This window comes from Monodelphis domestica, chromosome 7 (genome assembly GCF_027887165.1).
Source record: "Monodelphis domestica isolate mMonDom1 chromosome 7, mMonDom1.pri, whole genome shotgun sequence".
In the NCBI taxonomy this organism is placed as follows: domain Eukaryota; kingdom Metazoa; phylum Chordata; class Mammalia; order Didelphimorphia; family Didelphidae; genus Monodelphis; species Monodelphis domestica.
Window position 1 is genome coordinate 130044598 of NC_077233.1, and position 22446 is coordinate 130067043.

General features: G+C 33.7%; 1 protein-coding gene across 13 annotated transcripts in view; it reads left to right on the top strand.

The window, feature by feature from the left end:
• Positions 1-22446, top strand: part of RFX3 (regulatory factor X3) — a 349544-nt gene that overhangs the window by 255481 nt on the left and 71617 nt on the right. For all 13 annotated transcript variants that reach the window (XM_007499524.2, XM_056805460.1, XM_056805461.1 and 10 more), the window contains one exon: positions 17853-17927. In XM_007499524.2, the coding sequence (XP_007499586.1) occupies positions 17853-17927 (75 nt within the window). The remainder of the gene's footprint in view (positions 1-17852; positions 17928-22446) is intronic.

Here is a 22446-nt window from a genome sequence, read left to right on the forward strand (position 1 = left end):
ATTTATCCCCTAAATAATTGTAAATTATTCTTCTCTTTTTTTATTTGAGTTTAATAAAGTCACACAACTTTACTCATGTTTCTAATGATTTTGATGGTCTAGAGATGTAGTTCTAGTGATAGTTTAAATAGGAAAAAAGGGGAAATGTCAATAATCTTCATGTGTCTTTAAATGTACATTTAAATGACCTACAAAATGGCAACCAAGACAGAATTCAAACTTTGCTTTACCTTCTGCTGCTTAATCAATTGAACCTAAAAATTCCTATAGCATTAATCTTGAAATAAATTTGGCCATCAGCATCTTTACAGCTGATTTCTTTGAAACTAATTTTATCACATACTTTTGTAGGTTTAACATCAGACATGATAATTGTTGCATAAACCAATTTCACCAACATATAAGGGAAAGCATTTTAAACCTGAGGGACAGCTAGTGCAAAGGCCCATACAAGGGTTATAGAGTCCCCTGTATAAGTAATAAGAAATGGGCCACTATAACTAAAATGTAGAATGTATAAAAGAGAATTAATGTAGTAGAAGACTGGAAAGATAGGAAAAGGAATTGCACTCTAGAAATCATATTAGCAACTGAGTGGAGGATGGATTGGAGTAGGAGAGAAATGTGACAAGATGACCAATTAGAAAGCTATTGCAATAATCCAGGAAAGAAGGTCCTAAGAGGCATTAACAAGAGTGGTGGCTATGTGAATGGGGGATATTCTTAAGATGGAAACAACAGGAAACTGGCAGTGGATTAGAGCCCATCGTCCCTACCATCAAATAACATATTGCCTCACACAGAAATTTGTTGATTAAAGCTGTCTTATTCTTCACCCTTTATCTTATTTTTAGGCCACCTAGACCCCATCTAGCCTGGGAGGGTAGAGGAAAAATCTGCCTTTACTAGAAGTAATCAACTCTCTTTCCTTCCATGCAATTCCTTCTCCATACCACCTAGATCCAATCCAAACTGCTTATCTTCTCATACTGCTTGACTGAGATGGGAATCATCAGTCCCATGCCTTCCCATCTGCCCTGCTTCTGTGCCTCCTGGACCACCGAGGAACTGTCATCTCACTGATTCAACCTAGGGGTCTCTAGACCTTGCTGATGTTGAATCTTCAAGACTTTTAACCCTTTCCTCACTTCAGCTCAACTTGCTTTTTATACATCCTCTAATTAGAGGGTAAATTTTTGTTTCAGTTTTTCAGTTTTATTCTCATTGCCCAATTCAGTGCTTAGCAAATAGTAAGCATTTAATAAATATTTTTCATTCATCCATTTAACAGATATTTGTTGGATTAGACTGGATATGCCCTCATAACAATTATTTTTTGGCCCTTCATTCTGAAAAACGACATCAAAAGTGGTCGGCTCCAGCAGAATTTCAAATCTTTCCTAACCTTTTTTCTTAAAGCATCTTGGAAAAACATGATTTATTCTTGGGTTCTTTACCTATTTCGTGTGATGAGCCCCTGTTGCTATCTAGTAAAGTCTATGGACACTTTCTCGGAGTAATGTTTCATTTAAATTCATAATTGAAGGAAATGCTAAATTTCAATTAATGTTTAGGGGAAATAGTTATACTTTTCCCCTATTCAAGTTCATGGACTCTCTGAAATCTATACATGAACCCCTTGTTTTCATGGACCCCAAGTTAAGAAGCCTTGATCTTTTGGCTTTGTTTTCCATTCTAGAGCTGTTTTGAGACTTTCCTGCCACCATGGCTGGGTAGGGAGCCCCATCATAAAACCAACTGAAAGAAAATCCTAGTTCTCCAAAGTGGTTCAAGCACCAAGAACTTTTTCACCATCTGGGAAGGCTCTACCCCCGAGGTGAGAAAAAGAAGATCTCTAGGCAATAATCAATCAACATTTATTAAGCACCTGAATAGAAAGAGGAGAGAGAAGCTGATTCTCAGCTATCTTATTCAGTGACCTCTTTTCTTCTCAGATGAAGCATTATTTCTGCTGAACTTTTCAGGAACTATATTAGTACATTAAGCACAGTTTTACATTTTCAGATAGCATCAGAACCATGGTTACAACTTTTTGTTAATCCTAAATCACAACATAAATCTAGTTTTTTCTCTAACTCCTTGAACCTAGTATCTATAAAACAATTTGAGATCTTTGGGCGTGTAATTTCTATGTATATAATAACTTTAAAATTATGTATAATTGTATATGTCATATATAATACAGTAACTTAAAATATTTAAAACATTACATATAGCAGTTATTGGATATAGAAATTAAAACAATGTGTCATTAACACAAGGGTGTATAGCAGTATAAGCATAGCCACAGTGAGGATGATTTCACAGATCCTAGAGACTATTATACAAAAAGGGTTTTTTAAACAGGAGAACAAATCTCGCCCTGGAAGAGAGATGGATAACAATGGTCCAATAATTACTTTTCACCTCAGCCTACTTTGCAAGCATCACACCATTATTAGGAACTACTGAGAGTAACTAAGATATATTTATATTGAGATAAAACCCCAATTGTCTGAATATAATTACATTGGATTGTATTTTAGCCATTCCCAAGCAGGTGCATAGGGTTTGTATACATACAAGTCTCCCAGATGAACAAATTATCAAATTTTAGAAGATACAATCAAAGCTTAAGCAAGTTTTTGACATAGCAACTTCAATACTTAGAGGAGGAAAAAGAGGAAGGGAAGGGAATTCGCATTTATATAGTGCCTCCTATGTGCCCAGACACTGTGCTATCTTATTTCATAGAGAAACACTGTGAGTATTGCCATCTGCCAATTCAGCTGTTAGTGAGAACCTATTATGTGTTAGACCCTGGAGATATAAAGATTTCAAAAATATTTCCTTCTTTCTTACATTTTACTAATAGGGATTAGGAAGATATGATATGTACACAGGCTGATTATAAACTAGGGTATAATGGAGGCAAGTACTCTAAAAAGATTTAAGAAACAGAAAACAGATATAGCTAGGCAGTGGGTTAGGAAGAAGCATCCCAAACTATCTATGCTTTATTAATATTTCTCTGATGTTGTGGACCCTCTGGCAAAAAAACAAAAACACTACATGTTGTAACCAACCTAGAGTCATCCTCTGGTGACAGACATAAATGTTGGTAGGGGTAGTACAGGAAGTGGGAGACACTATTTAAAGCATTTCTAGCTTGCTAAGATGTGTCATGCATTTTGCTCTAGTAGCATAGCCCTTAAGAACCTAGAGGGACTTTCACATCACGATACAGTATTAAAGTGGAACTTTAACCTAGAACTTTTCCATTTAGTGGATTAGTAATTGTTAATAAACATGAATTTGATACATAAAATTTCTCAATTTTTTCTAAATTTCTCAAGCCTCAACATTATGCAAGCCAAAGATCAATTGATATAACCCTAATTTAAGAGATTTAATCTGGAGAAAAGAAGGGTTGATGGGTAGAGGACTCTGATTAAGTGGGATATGTTTGTTTTCTTCAACCATTTTGAAAGACTTATGAAGAGAAATTAGACTTGTTCTTCTTAGCCCCATAGAGCAAAATCATTAACAATGGGCAGAAGTTCCAGAGAGGCAAATTTAGGTTTGATTTAAAGAAGAACTCCATTTCCATTAGTGTCACACCCAAAATGAAAGAATAGGCTGCTTTTTGAGGTACTAAGTTTGAATGATAGATTTCTTTTAAAATCTTATTTTTAATTGTTTTATCACTGCTTGTTATTTTTATTCTACAATCATTTTTTAATAAACTGTCTCCCTAAAGTATTCTTTCTTAAATAAAAAAGTAGGCAAAAGTATCTAATATAACTCACACATTTGACAGAGTACTACTCTCATTCTACACTCATATTCCCCCATCTCTGTAGCAAGAGAAAGGAAATGCATTCTGGAACCAATGTTAGTTGGTTCATATTAGGTTGTTTTTTAGTTTTGTCTTCATTCATGTTACTGTTGTTATTATACATGCATTTTTACTGGATCTACTTCCTTTAGTGTATCAGTTCATGTAATTTTTAGTGCTTTAATTCCATATATTTGTCATTCCTTGATACACAATTACATTCTGTAATATTTACCTCATAATTTGTTCAATCATTCCTAAATCAATGGACATCCATTTTTTTTTTCTTGCTACTATAGAAACTACTGCTATAAATACTTTCATATGTCTAGTCTAGGGCCTTCCTTTTCTGTATTTTTCTTTCTTTGAATTTGTGCCCAGTAAGAGTACTGATGAATCAAAGGGTAAGAATAATATAATAACTTTTCTCACCTAATTTCAAATTATCTTCCATAATGTCTGAACCCAATTCACAATTCTACCAATAGTTTATTAATGCCTTTCCCATAATTCTTTCATCTCTTTCCATCACATTTTCAATGTGATGGCATATCACAGGCAATTTGATCAATGTGAAATTTACTATCTTGGTTATTTTCATTTCTATTTCTCTTAGTAATGAGTTGAAACATTTAAAAATATGGTTATTTATAATGTGCATTTCTTTTTTTGAGAATGTTTTATTCCTATCCTTTAACCAGTTATTTATTAGTCCTTAACCATATGCTCTTCAATGATATAATATAGATGTCAGACTTTTATCACATGTACTTAATGCAAAGGTTCCCCCTCTAAAAAAGGGAGGATCTCAATAACTAATCTACTTATTCTAGGTGCATTGATTTTGCTCATGAAAAAGTTTTAATTTTTTTTTATCTAAGTTTATGGGTTAGTTAAGATAGGTAGCTCCCTGGTAAGAAAATCCCTCCCAAATCTGATTGGCAGCTGTTCTAAAATTTAAAATTTTTAGAGCGCTATTGGTGCTACTGAGAAAAGAAGTCACACAGCAGTCACCAGCCAGTATGTGTTAAAGGCAGAACTCAAGTTCAGGTCATCCAGAGTCTAAATGTTGGATATTCTCTGCTGCCTTTCCAAATTCAAAAGTTGGCTGTCCACCTTTTTAGTCCTTGTTCTTGCCATATGATCAGCTCATCTTCTCTTGTTATGATAGGTATGATAGCTCATCAATTATATACCTTATTCCTCTTCTTGGGACTACTCTTTTGATTAAGATGTACAACTACTCGTATCCACCATGCCCTTCTCTTTTTCCTTCTGTGTGAAAATTCATCTTTAGTTCTTCAGAGAAAGTGGCCCTCCATGTGTGACTACCATAAATGTAAGTTCCTTGAGGAGAAAGATTTTTTTATCCTTCTTTGTATCCCTAATACCCAGCACAGTGTCTGATATACAACAGCTACTTAATAAATTGATGTAGCAATGCTGGTAAAATGTTAAAGTCTTAAAAACATAAAACTTTTTTTTCAAGGGTACCTTGGCAATGGGGGGAAGTGATAGGATTATCAATTTCCCAAAAGCAAATTAGATCACTCTTTTCCTCCTGTTCAACTCTAGACCCAATTCACTATCCATTTATACTGACTGTCCTACATATACATGCTGTTAGACAAAATCTATGGAGTGTCCAGGTTGAAATTTGCACCATAAATATTCTTCATTCACTCAGCAAAGCTTCTTTGAGTAACTACTGCTTTCTTTCAGGAGACTCTGTGATATTTGGGGACTTTATGCAATCAGCACAATGTCATCCACAATTAAAAGTGACTGGAACATATCATTCACAGAGAATCCCTCTTGATACTGGAATCTATACTGGATCTTCACCATCACAGTGACCTTTAGCAAGCATACATCTGCAAACATGCATCTCCCCATTCTATGCCTTGCCTGATATATATTTTCAGTCATTGAACAGTGTCTTTGTTATTGCATTTTCCAAAGAATCTTGGGTGACTTTGATGTATGTGTAGGGGTTACATCATTAGGAAAAGGTCCCATAAGTTGTGTGTGTGGTTGAGGGGGGGGGTTATACTGAATCAAATACTTTTTAATAATTAACAGTAAGCACAATGGGATCTTATGTTTTCTACATCTTTCAGTTGATTGTGAAATGGAAAAGTATAATCTACTATTGAATATCCCTTGTGAAAGCTTCCTTATTTTTTATATAAATCTTTGTGGAAGATGCCCTCCAATCATATCATAAACTAATCATATAGATGTTATATAGATGGTAGACCAAATATGTATAGTAGGATGGACAATTGGTTACTGAAGTTTTCTTGATCACTTTTTTTGACATTAATAAAGTGTGAGATTTTTTTTCCTGTGTCTTTAGTGTCTTCTTTTTATCAGATACCTTAGATATTGGCCCCTTATATGATCTTAGAATTGTATTAACTAAAGCATAAATTTATTCTTAATATACTTGGTCTAACTCAACTGCTTTTCCCAACTCTGTTCTCTTTTTTAGTGTCATTTCTTCTTTTTTTATAAGCATATCCAGAACATTGATATTAGGTTCCAAGTGTAAGAGTTTCATTGTGCAAATTTTCTTTTCCTGTTTTTCTTCTCTTTGTGTAATCCTCATTGCATTCAGGATGATTTTGCTTAGTTATACATCTTGCGAAGCTTTCTCTAAGCAATTTTTCTTTTTTACAATTGTACTTCATGTATTCTTCATAAATTTTTAAAAATAATTTCTAGAAATCCTTATTGAATTCAAAAAATGTTTGTTAAGTACCTACTTGGTCAAGACACTAGGGGTATAAAACAAATAACAAAATAATGTATGCCCTCAAGGAGCTTATGTTCTACTTGTGATATAACATGAACATAGATAAATACAAAGTATATTAAAAGGATATAAATAAGTTCAGGAAAGAGAGAGTACTAAAAATGGGGAAGCATAAAGAAAAGTCTCATTTAGGAGATGATTGCTGAGCTGTGATTTGGGAAATTGGAGGTTCCATGAGGCAGCAGCATGGAGGAAATAAATTCCAAATATAAATGGAAATACTATCTCACTAGAGACAGTAGAATAGAGAACCCAAGGGATTCATAACTAGCCCCATTTTGTAATCAGTTAGAAAGAGACAAGATTAAGAGAAAAGATGAGATAAAGGGAAGAGGTCAAAAGAGAAAAAAAAATACATCATTGATTATTAGGACATTTGTTACCAATCTGATTATAGTAACTTATAACAAAGTTGCATTTTTTATCATAAGCTTTGTCAGTACTTTGAAAGTTAAGATTTCATGGGAGGGAAATGAACAGGAAAAAAAATTGGATTCAGTATTCAAGTCATACCATACTTTCTTGAAAGTCCTTAAACAAATATATATTCCATGTAAAAATAAGATGTTACCAGGTTTGCAGCTGCAAATTCCATATCTTTGAATCTGAATATAATAATTTATACATTATCTCTAATGCTTATTCTTCTGTCAACACCCAAATTCAGGACATTATTATCTCACATATAGTTCATCTTGAATTAGGCTTTGTTTCTAGCCCAGCAGATTTCTCTTAGTACAGACCACATACTGATGCCAAATTTTACTTTTGAAATAATGCTTTGACTTTTTCAAAAATTCTCCTTAGTTTCCCAAATTGAATCCAAAGTCAACTCAGTCTTCGTGGCCCCCAATAATCTGACCTCATCTGAACTTTCCAAATTTTACTCTTATTACTTCCCTATATGAACCCTAACATAGACTAATCTTTCTTGTTTGGCTCTAATCAGTCCATTTCTTCCTACATTGCTTTCTTCAAAATTCCATCCATCAGAACCTAGCTCAAATATCAGTGCTTACATTCCACCTCCCTGATCTCAGACAGAAATGAATTATCCCTCACTGTGTACTCATGTAACACTTATATATGTACACATATAACACATATAACAGCTAATGAGCTAGTTAAAAAAAAGTTTGGATCTGATCACTGTCTCCTATATAACATAGGAAACCAAATAGCAGAAGGGAGCCCTCAAACACCTTATATTCTATTTGGGGAATTCAACATGTTTAGAGATAAATGAAGAATATGTATAAAATAAATGCTATGTGATATCAGATTCAAAAGGTTAGGGGACTAATAACTGTAGCAACCTGAAAGGCCTTTCAAAGTTATGAACACCTAAGATGAGCTTTTAAGGAAATAAGAGTGTTCAAGAAGTGAAAAAGAGAAGAGAAAGCATCATAAACATGGAGGAGAGGATAATGTGTACAAAAGCAAGGATATTAAGAGATGAAGTGTTGTATATCTGAATTAGCAAACAGGCAGATTACCCATACTGTACCTTCTTGGGGTCAATATGTAATCAGCTTGTAAATGATGGGTTTGTATCAGACTGTGAAGCTCTTTAATGTCAAGTAGAGAAGTTCACATTTTCTTCTGGGGTCAGTAGGGATCCACTGGAGGTTATAAAGCAAGATATCTTCAGACTCATTCTTTGGATCTATCAATTTGGCAGTCATTTTAGAAGGCGAAATTTAAGGAGAAGAGATATGTCTAAGGGTGTCATCATGGTATACTAGTCCATTGTGCCTGGTCAGGAAGACCTAATTCATTCTCATCTAAGAAACCTACTGGCCATATGGCCCCAGGCTAATCACTAAACCGATTTGCTTCTCAGTTTTTTCATCTGCAAAAATGAGGGGATTGAACTTGGTAGCCTCTTAAGATCTATTCAAACTCTAAATCTATGAATGTGTAATAAGATACAGAGAGACCAGTTAGGAGGGTATTGCAACAATTCAGGCAAGAGATAAGGAATCCCTGAACAAAAATAGTTGTGAGTGGAAAAAAAAGGGCCAGATATGAGAAATGTAAAAGTAGAATCAATATGACTTGGCCACTAATTATATAGGGATTAGGGAAAAGTGATGAAAGTGAAGAGTCCAAGAAAACTCTGGGCTGTGAATCTAGGTGACTTAGAAGAATGATAGTCCCTTTGAAAGAAACAGGGAAAGGACTAAGAGAGATGGGTCTTGAGGAAAATAATGAGCTTAGTTTTGAACATGTTGAATTTGAGAAGCATATTGGAAAGTAGGGGTGATATGTCCAGTGTGAATTACACAACTGGTACTCAAGAGATGAGAGGTGGATTGTGAAGCTGGGAATTATGTATCTAGAAAAGATCATTAAATCCATAGGAGCTTATGAAGTCACATAGTTCACAGTCTTGCTCAGGGGATGTGACATAGATAATTATATAACAGAGGAGATTGAGAGGTATTCATTAGCCAACAGTTAGTTAAAAGTCATGACAGAAAAAAAATTGTTAGTTATGATTAAAATTATCTCAAGAGACCAATTTTGGGGTATGAATATAAGTTTATTGAATATATCAGGTTTATTGGTTAGACCACCATCATAACCGATAAAAGTGATATAGGTCTCCTTGGTTGTCTCTCTTGACCAGGGATAGCCTGAGCTGGGTTAGGCAATCTAGTATTTTAGGAGCTCATTTTTCAGCCTCTTCCTTGGCCATGCCAAAAGATATTTAACTGGTGATAGCTAACTAAAAGGTGGTCCATCAGACCCTCAGCCCTTCCCCATACTGGCAGATGGGTAGTCACATCCACAGGAAAAAGAACACTTTTTTCCTTTATTTATTAACTAAATACTGTTAAAAAGGAAAACATTCTTTGGGATACCCAAGGACATAGAAAATGCAAAAAAAGCACTAGACTAAATGCTATCTTTTTCCCAGATCCCAGACACAAGAATACACAGCAATTCTCCCTAATATGTAGGAATTAACACAGTACATGAAAAATAAATGTTCATATCGTGAATACCAAACCCAGGGAAGAGAGAAGAGATGTTCAGCAATGTCAAAAGTAACAGATGTCAAGGATGAAGACTGATAAAAGGCAATTGGACTTTTAGTTTCCACCCAGTGTTGGAGACAGAAACCAGACTGTATTGAATTAAGAGGTAAAATAGTGGTGATCATATAACTTGTAAATAATAGCTAAGATTTATATAGAACTTACAATATGCCATGCACTGAGTGAGTACTTACCAGTTATTATCTCGTGTGAACCTTACCACTAGCCTGGGTGGAAGGTGCTGTTATCTCCATTTTACAGATGACAAACTGAGGGAAATAGTTAAGTGCCATGCCAAGTGGCACACAGCAATTAAGTGTCTAGGTTCAGATTTGAACTTGGGTCTTCCTGACTCCAGGCCTGTGGCACCTAGTAGAAGATTGGATTCCAACACTCTGATTACCTTTCACTGATGGGAGAATTTTCTATTTGGATATCTATTGGAATTCTCTAGCAAAAGTAAGGTTGCTAAGAACTTCCTGATTTCTCTTAATGAAAATTCTGTCCTTCCAAAATGGAAGAGGTAGCAGGGGGATCTGCTATTCTAAATTTGATTCTGATCAGAAAGGAAGATCTGGTTACTGAAATTGAAATAACAGAAGCCACGAGTGTAAGTAACCATTCCATCAAGTTCATGAAAGGACAAAGGAAAACCAGAATTAAGCAGAAATCTACCCTAGAATGGGGCAAAAGATTTCAGAGTCCAAAGAAACAATAAATAGGATCCAGTGGCCTATCATAGTCTAAAAGTCTCCTACATCAGCTCTTATAATTGGTAAATATTTAATGGGCCACTTGTACTTGTCCCCTATATCTACTTTTATCTTATGTAAGCTCTTTGAGATCAGAGAATTTTCTTTAGTTCAGTTCATTAAAAATCCACTGAATCCCTTTCTTGTAAAAGATTCTGTGACTGATTCCTTGGATTTGGTTGTTGTTCAGTTGTTTTAATCATGCCCAATTCATTGTGATCCCATTCGGTGCTGGCAAAGATGCTGGAGTGGTTTGCCATTTCCTTCTCCAGATTATTTTTACAGATGAGGAAACTGAGGCAAACAGGGTTAAGTGATTTGCCCAGTCACATAGCTAGTGTCTGAGGGTTGAATTTGAACTGAAGTCTTACTGCCTCCAGGTCCAGCACTCTATCCAACTAACCACGTAGCTGTCCTTGCTGTTCAGTTGTTATTTCAGTTATGAGTTATGTCCAACTCTTGATTCTGTGAATTCCAAGATAATAAGTAATTTCCCTAACAGAGCTGATGCTCTACTGGGAGGGAATATACTCTGATAAGTAAATACAAATGATGCAACAAGTGGGGATATCCATGCAGGATTCTGAGGTACAGAGATTAATAAGCCATGTACTTTTTGTTCATATTTTTGGATGGCCTTTTAGGATCCCTCATAATATTTAACACAGAAATAAAGGGAACCCTTTACATTAGGTGGAGAGTATAACTATGAGTCAATGTGAATTTTAATGCCTAAATTCTCACCCTTCCATTGCACTTCTTTTCACTAGTGATAGTTTGATGAAGAAAGTCTGTCAATAACTACAGCTACCTTGAATCAATATCAGTTTTAACTTCTAGTTGGCCATCTTGATGTTTAATAATTTTTATTGAACATAGCCAGAATCTTAGCCTCATCTTTCTAGGTTAGCATATTTCCCCACATAGAATACATACATACATATATGTATGTATGTATGTGTATGTTTATATATATATATATATATATATATATAAACAGTAGCAAAACATTTGGGCTAATCATTCTCTGACTTTGCAGACCTGATTCTGAGTGAATTCTCCCCCCTATCTTAGATGATAAAATATTAGTACCTTGAAGCAATATCCTGGGAAATCCTAAGAAAGAAACCACCTGATCATTTCATTTGTGATTTCTTTAGATATGGTAGTTCAGAATACTATGAAATATCACTTAGTATTGAGTTTTACATATGTTTTAGAGTAAACAGACATATATAATTGCAGCAGATCTCTTTGGACTCAGTATTTTTAATGGTAAATGTGCCCACCATTGAACTGCAACGAATGTTAATTAAACATCTTCTGTGTTTAAAGCAGGGTACTAGGCACTAGGGAAGATTCAAAGATTGATAAAATTACTCTGCACACCCAAGGCTCATAGGGGACATCATATTATAAAGATTGTTAAGCCCTAAGGGAAAACATGTTCAAATTATTGATTGCTCCAGAATGTAATGGGAAAGTTGGTGAAAAAAAACCTAAGCCTCTAGAATTTGATCCTGATCTGACTTGATGGAAATTCAGCATAATTCATTAAAGTATCTTATTTGAGGCCTCAGAGACATAGATTTGCCTAGGTTTGCCACCAATTTATCCTTCCATTGGGTGGGACCATCAAATCAAAGTCCAGCAACTAGGGACACAAACTTGCAGAAGTGTACCACCAATATCCTGAAATTTCATTTACAGTGCGGAGACAAGTAATCCTACAGAACCCTTTAAAAGAATCTCTTAAAGATGTTTTGTCTCCTCTTCATTGTCCCTGCTCTCTGGCAGACCAGGCTAGGAATATTTCTTTCTCCTCAAATGCCTCCTTCTAAATCTCTTCTTCTAATTTCCTATGCAACTCAGCCTTTTCTTTCTTTTTTTTTTTTAAGGCACTTTCTTAGTAACAATTCTAAGATAGAAGAGCAAAGGCTAAAAACACCAGATTAAATGACTTGCCCAGAGTCACATGGCTGTAGCTCAGCCCTTTTCCTACCCAGGTCCACTCCCACCTCTATATTCCCTTTCCACTATATTCTGTGATACTCTTTCTTTTTGTATTTTTGAAAAAATTCTCTTGCATTTGCTATAATTCCTTCCTTCTTAACTGAAATGTATCTTTCCTTGATACATGATTTTCCTAACTTTCTTTAGTAGCAGTTGATGCTTACATATCTCCTCTTCTCCCCCTCCCACACAAACCATATATATCCATGGATAAAGAAGAGTCAACACAGTCCTTTATGCTCTCTGCCTTTTCTATCATTCAGCCACTGCAACTCTAGTTGCTCTATTTCTAAGTCAATTTATTATACTACACTTTTTCCTTTCCATTCTCCATCAATCTTTAAGCTATTCTACTTAAATGAATTAAACGCATAACTCAGCTTCCTCTCTCCAAACCCCCTGTACCCATTTAGTAACTTAAATATTCATGCTGAAATCCCTTGTAACACCATTGACTCATGATTTTACAGTCACCTTAACTTAAGTAATCTTCAACTCCAAATGATGAATGTAATGGCACAGCCTTGCCTCTTTACCTTTATGGGCATTCACAACTAGTCCACACTCAAGACAGAAATCTGAACTTTCACTCTTTCAGTATCCTTTCATCTCCTTTTCTTATTCCTACATGATGCTTTTCATCTAAACTGTGGCTTCTGGTTCATTGACATTTTTTCTTTCCCAAGACAATCACCTTTAATTTCCACTCACTTGTTTGCTCAGAAAAAGATTTATTGTTACTGGGTCAGCAATTTCAGTGGTGCCCTCCTAGAAGTCTCTCTCTCCCTGGACTTTGCTCTTGCCTCATTTTTTGGTAATCATAAATTCTAAGCAATTCCCACTTTTTCCATCTTCACTGTTGCTCTCCCAAACATTACTATAATGAAATTTAGAAAGCAAAACAAGGATATTGAAAAACATTCTGAGGAAACACACTTACACACTTGCATGCATGCATACACACACACACAAACTTAAGTATGCATCTATGCTTCCAGACTTGAACTATATAACAAAATAGCAATGATTAAAATTCTTTATAAAGGAGAGTATAATATAGTGCCAAGAGCAATAGATCTGGAATCCAAGGCCTAGGTTTTTAGTCTTACCTCCCCTAGTAACCACTAGTTACATGACCTTCAGCGAGTCAAGTCGCTTAGCACAATAAAATAGTCTTCTAAAGCCCTTTCCAGATCCAGTAATCTAGAATTCTATTTTTTTAAAAGTCAAAGGAAAAAATAAGATTATGTAGATAGTAAGTCAAATGCATATAAAAGATAAGTGTACTAAATGCATCTAGAAAATAAGTCTAGAAAAAAAGGTTCATTATTTAATAACATAGTTGGAAATTAGAAAAATAACAAAAAAAATAACAGATCTTTATACAACATAACACAATTGCATTCAATTATATTAAAGTTAGAAATTCTATATAATAAAGACAAGAAAAGAAAGTATTAGGAAAAATGATTGAAAATATAGAAAATTTAAACAGCATCTAAAACTTAAGAGGAATGAATAAAAATGTTAATGGACAATGCTGTGGCACAGTGGAAAGACCCCTGGTTCTGGAGTCAAAAGATTTGAGTTCATATCCTGTCTCTGATACTTCCTACCTGTGAAACCTTGGGCAGATCATTCAACTTCCATGTGAGACAGTTTCTTCATCTGTAACATCCCCAGTGCTTCTTAGGCACTGAAGAATCACTGGCCTTTCAGGTCCCTCTAAGCTCTATCTCTATGATCCTAAGACCTAATTCCAAATGAACAAAGAGTCAAAGTATATAGATGAGCAATCTGTAACAGAGGAGATGCAAATTATTTCTTTTGAAATCAGTTTTTAAAGGGTTCAAATTCACTGATGATGTAAATTAAAATAATTTCCAGGCACCACTTCTTACCCATAACTAGTAGGAATGTGGAAAAATGAGCTCCACATACAATGAATTTGATTCTACAAGCATCCATTGAGAACTTACTATGTGCCCAGGCATTGTGCTTGGTCCTGGGAATGTATAGACAGAAAAATTCATGGCCCTCTAAAGGGGCAATATATACATAGATAAATACATGCAAAATATATGGGCTGGTGCTTTTTTTTTAAATGTAAGCAAATCTCTGTGAGAATGCAATGCTTTTTAGCAACCGTTCTACAACTTTCTAGTGTATTAACATTTACCAGAGGGAGACTTTGATGAAGAGAATAAGTTTAGGAGGTATTAGGCATAAAGAGAGAAGAAAGAACAGGAAGATATATCATATTATTCAAAATCAAAGAAGTCTTTGTTCAAAAATGTTCATAACACCAGCATTATTTATTAGTGAGAAAAACTGGAAACAATTCAACTGGGCACAAATAGGAAATAACTGAATAGATTTTTTATAATTAATTTCTAATTATTTATGGGGTATATAAAATATCTTGGAGTCTTTATAGATGAAATAATGTGAATTGAAGAAAACAGAACCAGTTCAGAGGAAACAGTGATTTTGACTATGAAGGAAAAGAAGGATACAAATGTATCAGATGAATGAACAAAGAGAAAGCTTAAGTGGACATAAGTAGTAATAGGTAAATTGTTATGGATACTTCTTGTGTTGAAATTCATGAAATAGTTGAAGAGCATATTTAGTTTTTATGTTTTAAATAATTGGTAAAATATTTTAACAAGGTTTTGAGCCTCTTTTATTTATCTTCGTAAAAGTAGGGCCTAGAATGGAAATAGCACAGTCAGTAAGTGTTCTTTACAGGACAACAGAAATGTTTATTGAAGTGACAGTGGAAATCACATCCAAACTTGAAATCAAGAGACTTAATTGAATGCTAACATCAAGATTTACTAGTAGTTTATCTATATTCACAGTCTTTTCAGAGCCTCAGCTCAATCATCTATAAAATAATGCCTATGCCAACCTACCACAATTGCAGGAGGTGTAAGAAAAGTCTGACATAGCAGGTTTCCCTTAACTTGAAGTCTTTAAGCAAAATCCTTTGTTGGCATTGCTTTATCACAGAAAAACCAGTTATCTATATCAATGTATGATGAAAGTAGGTAATCTCCCTTTTTCTTGCATATTAATCAATCATTTTCTTGCAATTAATCATATTATCAAGGTTTATTGAGGAATTTGGTACAATTTAGTTACAGATAGATGGGTGTTAATATAGGGAATGAAAAGTCTTGCCTGGGGTGTTTACCCTGCAAATTTAAAAGAGAAAACTACACCTTGTTATTTTCTCATATTTCCATAAGAAATTTATTAGAATTTCAAAATACAGTGATCCCTTATCTATTGAGGGAGTTATGTGCCAGAAACCCCTGCAATAAGTGAAAATTCATGAAGTAGTGGTGTTATATTTATTTTGTTATTTATATATAATGTAAGACTTTATAAACTCTTCCCACTCTCCTATAAAACTTTTCCACACTCTTATTAACCTTTCCCACACTCTTATAAAACTAAGTTAATCAGTGCTCAGGATATAGAACACAGAACTGTGTTTGGTTGCCATTCAGCCAATAGTGTGCCGTGTACAATCTCATGTTGGCAAACTTGTATAAGTGGTAGTGGTGTACTGCATTTCCATTGTGTACAGTACAGTATTCATCTGCAAAATCCTGCAATATAGCAAAAACTCTGTGATACAGAATTAGATCTATTTTTCTTAAAAACCTGCAAGTATGGTAAAGCCTCAATAAATAAACCACAAAATAGTGAGGAACAACTATATGCTCAATTTCTATGTTCAGAATAAATTGTAAAAAGTATTATAATAATAATAGTATACATTTTATAACATTTTATAGTTTTTAAAGAAAGTTCTAATAAATCATTTAATTTAATCTCATTTATATAGATGATCATTAAAGTATTTGTCATGACTGTTCATTTTGGGAAACTTGGGTGTAAATTTAAGATTTTATCAGTAATGTAAGACTTTTTTTTTTTAACTCTTACCTTCTGCCTTAAAATCAATACTATGTGTTGATTCTAAGACAGAAGAACAGTTAAGGGCTCAACAATGGGGGTTTAGTGATTGCCAAGGTCACAGAGCCATGAAGTATCCAAAGCCAGATTTTAACCTAGGACCTCCTATCTCTGGGCCTGGCTCTCAATCAACTGAATCACCCAGCTACCTCCATTGTAAGATTTTTGAAGTATGGAAATTCTTTCCAATCTGCTTATCAGTAGCTCTCTATAATCATATAGTCTTTCAGTATTTCCCTATGCCACTGAAAGATACAATAATGCCCATTAATCACATAGCTAGTATGTCAGAAATTAAACCCATATCTTCCTGATTCCAACCTTAAATTTAATCAGATTGTTACAAATATGAAATGGGTTTTCTCTTCTTAATTAAATGACCTAAATTTTGGTTTCTAGGCTGGACTTGTGCCTTATGGGTCTGTTTGTTTTTTTAATTGTAAGCAATTCTCCATAAGAATGCAACTGCTATCAATACTTTTCAACAACTATTCTTAGACATTCCATAACTTGTTATAATAAAAGCATGAGGTAGAAGGCAGTCAAGAACTACATTGAGCAAAGGATATGTCTTTTAGTGTGAATTTACCAAGACAAAAAAGTTATATTTATTCTTATTTATTAACTGGCATTTTGATTTCTTGCTAATGCTGCAATTAGCTCAAATCATAAGGCAGTTTCTTTGATTGCCCTGTCTCTATTGGCTCCAAATTGTTTTTCTTTTATATCTCACTTCTACTGTCATTTCTGATGTCTCTGTGTCAGCATCACACTATGAAAGGATGAGATATAGATGTTCTATAGGATAAGACATGATACAGTTATAGCATATTAGTTCATGCCAATGATATTTTAGGAGGGCCCATGTAAATTTTCAGTTTGTGTGCAAGGCAAAAACAAAAGAGGGTGGGTGGAGTATATCTTTGAACATTTGCAAGGACTTCTTTGCACATTAGCATTAAAATACTATAATACATTAAACACAGGATCTGCAATAACATTTTCCTTTCATGGGAGAAGGGAACAAATATTGAATACTTTTTTGGTGGGAGGATACAGAAAGAGAGAGTAGTTTCTGTTCCACATCTGTGTCTTTGAATTATGAAAGTCAAGAATGTTTTTTCATAACCTTTGAAAAATCTGTTAGGGTTCTCAGGACTATGGTCTGGCTATAATTAGAGAATGCTCACAGTAGTTCCTTTTGTGAGGGGGCTTATCAGTTCAATAGGAATGGGGTAGGGGTGGAGGGAGAAGGAAAATATTTTTTAAGTGAAATCTATTAATTAGCCAATTTTGAAACAAATAATTGTATTTGAATGAACCTATCAAAATTTCTCTGGTCAGCCTTTTGTTACTATCTTGTCTTGAGTCCTTTTTTTAATGACATCTATTATCAGATTGAAATGGCGATTGAGACGCTGCAAAAGTCTGACGGTCTGTCCACTCACAGAAGCTCTCTTCTCAACAGCCATGTAAGTTGCCTCTTCTTCGTGTAAACTAATCTCTTTGCTTGTTCTGCATGTTTAGCTTGCTTCTAAATGCTTGTTTTATTTATTTTGCTTCTTAATCTTCCTTTCTCAGTCACTTACAATCTTTACATCATTCTTCACTATTTTTGTCTAGCAAAGTATCTCAAAAGTAGAAGCCTCAGGGACTCTTATCAGGCTTTGATAAAAAATTTTTGGATAAAAACTTAACACATTTTAACTTTAAAAACTTCACATTGTAGTTCTAGATAGTAGGGAATTTGAAAATCTTTTGTTTAATACTGATTTATCATGGAGAAACATAAATCTACATCAGTTTGAGGTATAAGTAGATAATCTCCTCTCTACTTGCATATATAAATAAGGTTCATTTTTTAAAATATTATAGAAGAGCTAACAATAAAACATTTTTAAATGGCATTGAGATGGAAGTAAGATGTTTTCCAACATCCATGTACATTTGTGCAGCCCCAAAGGTCCTGGGCCTGAAAAAAAATGAAAATAGTCTAAAGTAGAAAGAAAGAAAGAAAGAAAGAAAGAAAGAAAGAAAGAAAGAAAGAAAGAAAGAAAGAAAGAAAGAAAGAAAGAAAGAAAGAAAGAAAGAAAGAAAGAAAGAAAGAAAGAAAGAAAGAAAGAAAGAAAGAAAGAGAGAAAGAAAGAAGGAAGGAAGGAAGGAAGGAAGGAAGGAAGGAAGGAAGGAAGGAAGAAAGAAAGAAAGAAAGAAAGAAAGAAAGAAAGAGAGAGAGAGAGAGAGAGAGAGAGAGAGAGAGAGAGAGAGAGAGAAAGAAAGAAAGAAGGAAGGAAGGAAGGAAGGAAGGAAGGAAGAAAGAAAGAAAGAAAGAAAGAAAGAAAGAAAGAAAGAAAGAAAGAAAGAAAGAAAGAAAGAAAGAAAGAAAGAGAAAAAAGAAGAAGGAAGGAAGGAAGGAAGGAAGGAAGGAAGAAAAAGAAAGAAAGAAAGAAAGAAAGAAAGAAAGAAAGAAAGAAAGAAAGAAAGAAAGAAGAAAGAAAGAAAGAAAGAAGAAAGAAAGAAAAAGGAAGAAGGAAAGAAGGAAGAAGAAGAAGAAGAAGAAAGAAGAAGAAAGAAAGAAAGAAAGAAAGAAAGAAAGAAGAAAGAAAGAAAGAAAGAAAGAAAGAAAGAAAGAAGAAGAAGGAAGGAAGGAAGGAAGGAAGGAAGGAAGGAAGAAAGAAAGAAAGAAAGAAAGAAAGAAAGAAAGAAAGAAAGAAAGAAAGAAAGAAAGAAAGAAAGAAAGAAAGAAAGAGAAAGAAGATAGAAAAATAAAGGAAAGAAGAGAGGAAGTAGTGTGTGGGAATGTCTTATTTTGATTTTAAAATGAGAACAATACTTTTTCAGGTTATTAGTGTTCATTGCTATCAGCCACAACATAACTGTGACCTGGTAAGCGTGAAAAGGACTGGCAAAAAATTTAGAAATTAGTAAACTAATATTTTTATGTGAAATTTTATTTATACTCAGGTTTTTATAATATACTCATATGCAGTGTTTTAGAATGCTTTTAGAAGGTATTTTTCGGAATTATTAAATAAATTTCTTAACATGGTTAGAAGTTTATTTTAAATGGAGAGATTGTTAAATTTATTTATAGCAATAATCTTTAGGAAAATAGGTTCTCCCTTTTGATTATATAATACAAATATGCCAAATTCAAAAATAAAATAATTTAGGATATTTAAGTGATTCCCTTTTTCCTCCTTTCTCCAATCTTTGACTAAAAACTATATTGTAACACTGAAAGAAGGGGGAGGAGGGAATAAAGGAGGTAGGGAAGAAATCTTATCATCCAGTATTCCTTATATGCATTTGATCATTTTAATAAACCATTTTAGCATAATTTCATTTTCTGAAAATCATAAAAGTTTGCTTTTATATGCAGAGGTTACAACTAGTTGTATAGGAACATAGAGTAAAGGTGAAATTGAAATACATATGAACTGAATGAAGTTAAAAAATTTAAAAATAGTGCTTAATTCTGTAAAATTTTAGCTAATTTCCAAAACAGTAGCAATTCTCTTCATTTGTTCTGGTGTTCTATTTAGATAAAAGTTTTAAGCTATCTCAAGGTGAAGGGATAAAGGTTCATAAACAGGAAGTGGGAATAATGACTATAATTTAGAAAAAATTCTTAATTTGGTAAAAGAATGACATGAACATGGAGGAAAGGTAATAGTATATATCCTTGGCCCCTCTTTTTTTCATAATTCTAAGGTGTTAGTAAAGTATGTATTTAATCTCTTTGTGGGCATTTAAATGCAAACTATCATTCTACACACCACGATTATTCTTGTATATTTGTTGAAATCTGTGCCTTTATATAGTTATGTTAAGGGAGATTTTCAAGATATTATTAGCACAGAGGAAGATAAACATAAACCATTTGTGTTTTGAGTTTGTGGAGTATAATTTGTAAGGTTTTCATTTGTCCTTGTGAAAAAAATATATAGAAACATGAGAATCAATCAAAATTCTCTATTAATTATTAACTCTGCAAATATTCAAGCTCTTTGTCCCAGAATAAAATTCCATTCAGATTTTATTTTTACTTGATTAAATTATGTCAGATACTGCATATGTTTAAATTTGAATTCTATTTTATCACCTTTTTCATTTGGAAATTTTAATAAACAATAATTTAGGTATACAAGCATATTTGTGTATTTTAATTGTTGATTTGTTTAAATTTTTCAAATATGTTGTTTTTGAAATTTTCTCTTGTAGAATGCATGAAGAAATAATTAATGTTAATGAAGGTGTGAATGAAGCAGCATAAACAGCAGACAAATGTTTCTCACTCTGTGTCTTCAGATTGTTTATTACCTAATATGGAAAAATCATTCATGCTGATTTTCAGGGCTAGAGGCTTTTTTATTGTATGGAAACAATGATTATAAATACTTACAAATGCACCAATAATTTTTTTTCTCTCTTAAGCCATACCTATGAGATATTCAAATTTCATAAGTTCACTTTGAACCATAATCTTAAGTAAAGTTCTTTAACATAACTGATTTGCCAGCAGGATTTATTTTAACAGTATACTGTTTATCAATTACATGTATAACAGTGCTCATAGACAAGTGCCCTAATAGAAGCACCACTATTAAATTAGTGATCTTGAAAATGTTCCCAACCTTGTAAGAATTTTTTTTTTTGCTCCTTGGAGATTAATGATATTCTTAATTTTAAATATCTTTAAACACTTTGAATTGGCTCTTTGTACAAATTCTAAGTGACACCCAACTGCTAAAGGTATTCTAGACTTTGTAAACTTAATTGGTTTTCAAATTGAGTGGAAAATTTCTAGTGAAAAGAATTTGAAAACCTTTTGCTTTTGGAAGTTCAGTAAATTAATTTACTGGTATTCCTTATTATATATAGAAAGACATAGATTTTAGGCTTTTACCAAATTTGTAAAGTAGGTCATGAACTCGTTTTTTTTTTTCCTGAGATCTCTCCACTTAGGGAAATTGTTCTATCTAGCAAAGTGTTAATTCCCCCAGTTAATCAATTTCCATAGAAAGGTATCTTCTCTGTCACCTTCCTTATGAAGTCAGTGATAAAAAGCCAGTTATAAGATCATAGGATTTAAAGACAGAACACTGGAAATCAGGTGTTTCAACTACCTCATTTTACATATGGGAAATTTGAGGTCCAGCAGAAAGAGGATTGGCTCTGGCTAGAAAAAACAGGTTTAAATCCACCTTCTAGCACTTACCACATGTGTGCCCTTGAGCATAAGTTGCTTATCATCCTCCCTTCATCTCAGATTCCTTATCTGTGAAGTAAGGGGTTTGGGCTAGATACTCTATCAAGTTCCTTCCTACTTTAGGTCTGTGATCCTATGATCCCAAGTCACTTGGCCAAAGTCACATGGATAAAAAATAACTGAGCCTCAGTTCAAACCCAGGCATTTCTGAGTTCAAATCTAGTTTTCTTTTCCATGATATTGCTCCTTAAGCTTCTTTTGCATATGGGAATGCAAGTGAGAGATCATTTCTTACTATGTAGAATAGGTGATAGGATGTGGAGCTAAACGTAACTGTAAAGTTATTGTACCCATCTTCATGTCATAAGAACCAAAGCTTATGAAAGTAAAATTCTACTTGGTGAAATTCATTTAATGGCTTTCAATTTTTTTTTCTAGAAATTTCCCACTCAACCAAAAACTAGTTAAATTCACAAAAATTTCTATATCTTTAGCACTTAGAATCATCAACAAATTTACCAGAACTTGTGTGGAGGAACAGCAAACTTTCTTAAAAGAAACTCAGAGATAAAAATTTGAATCATGAGTTTAATAACATACTTAGTTTATAGAATCCTTGCTCTGCATCCATTATCTGTCCCTTTATTCTGTGATCTTATTTATTTGTGTAGCTATTATCTCAGCCTGGTGTAGATCCCACCCTTTACCACATTTTCTCATCCTGTTTTTATTCAAGTATTTAGGAATATCAATCCAACACTCAGGTTATAGAACTCTTATTG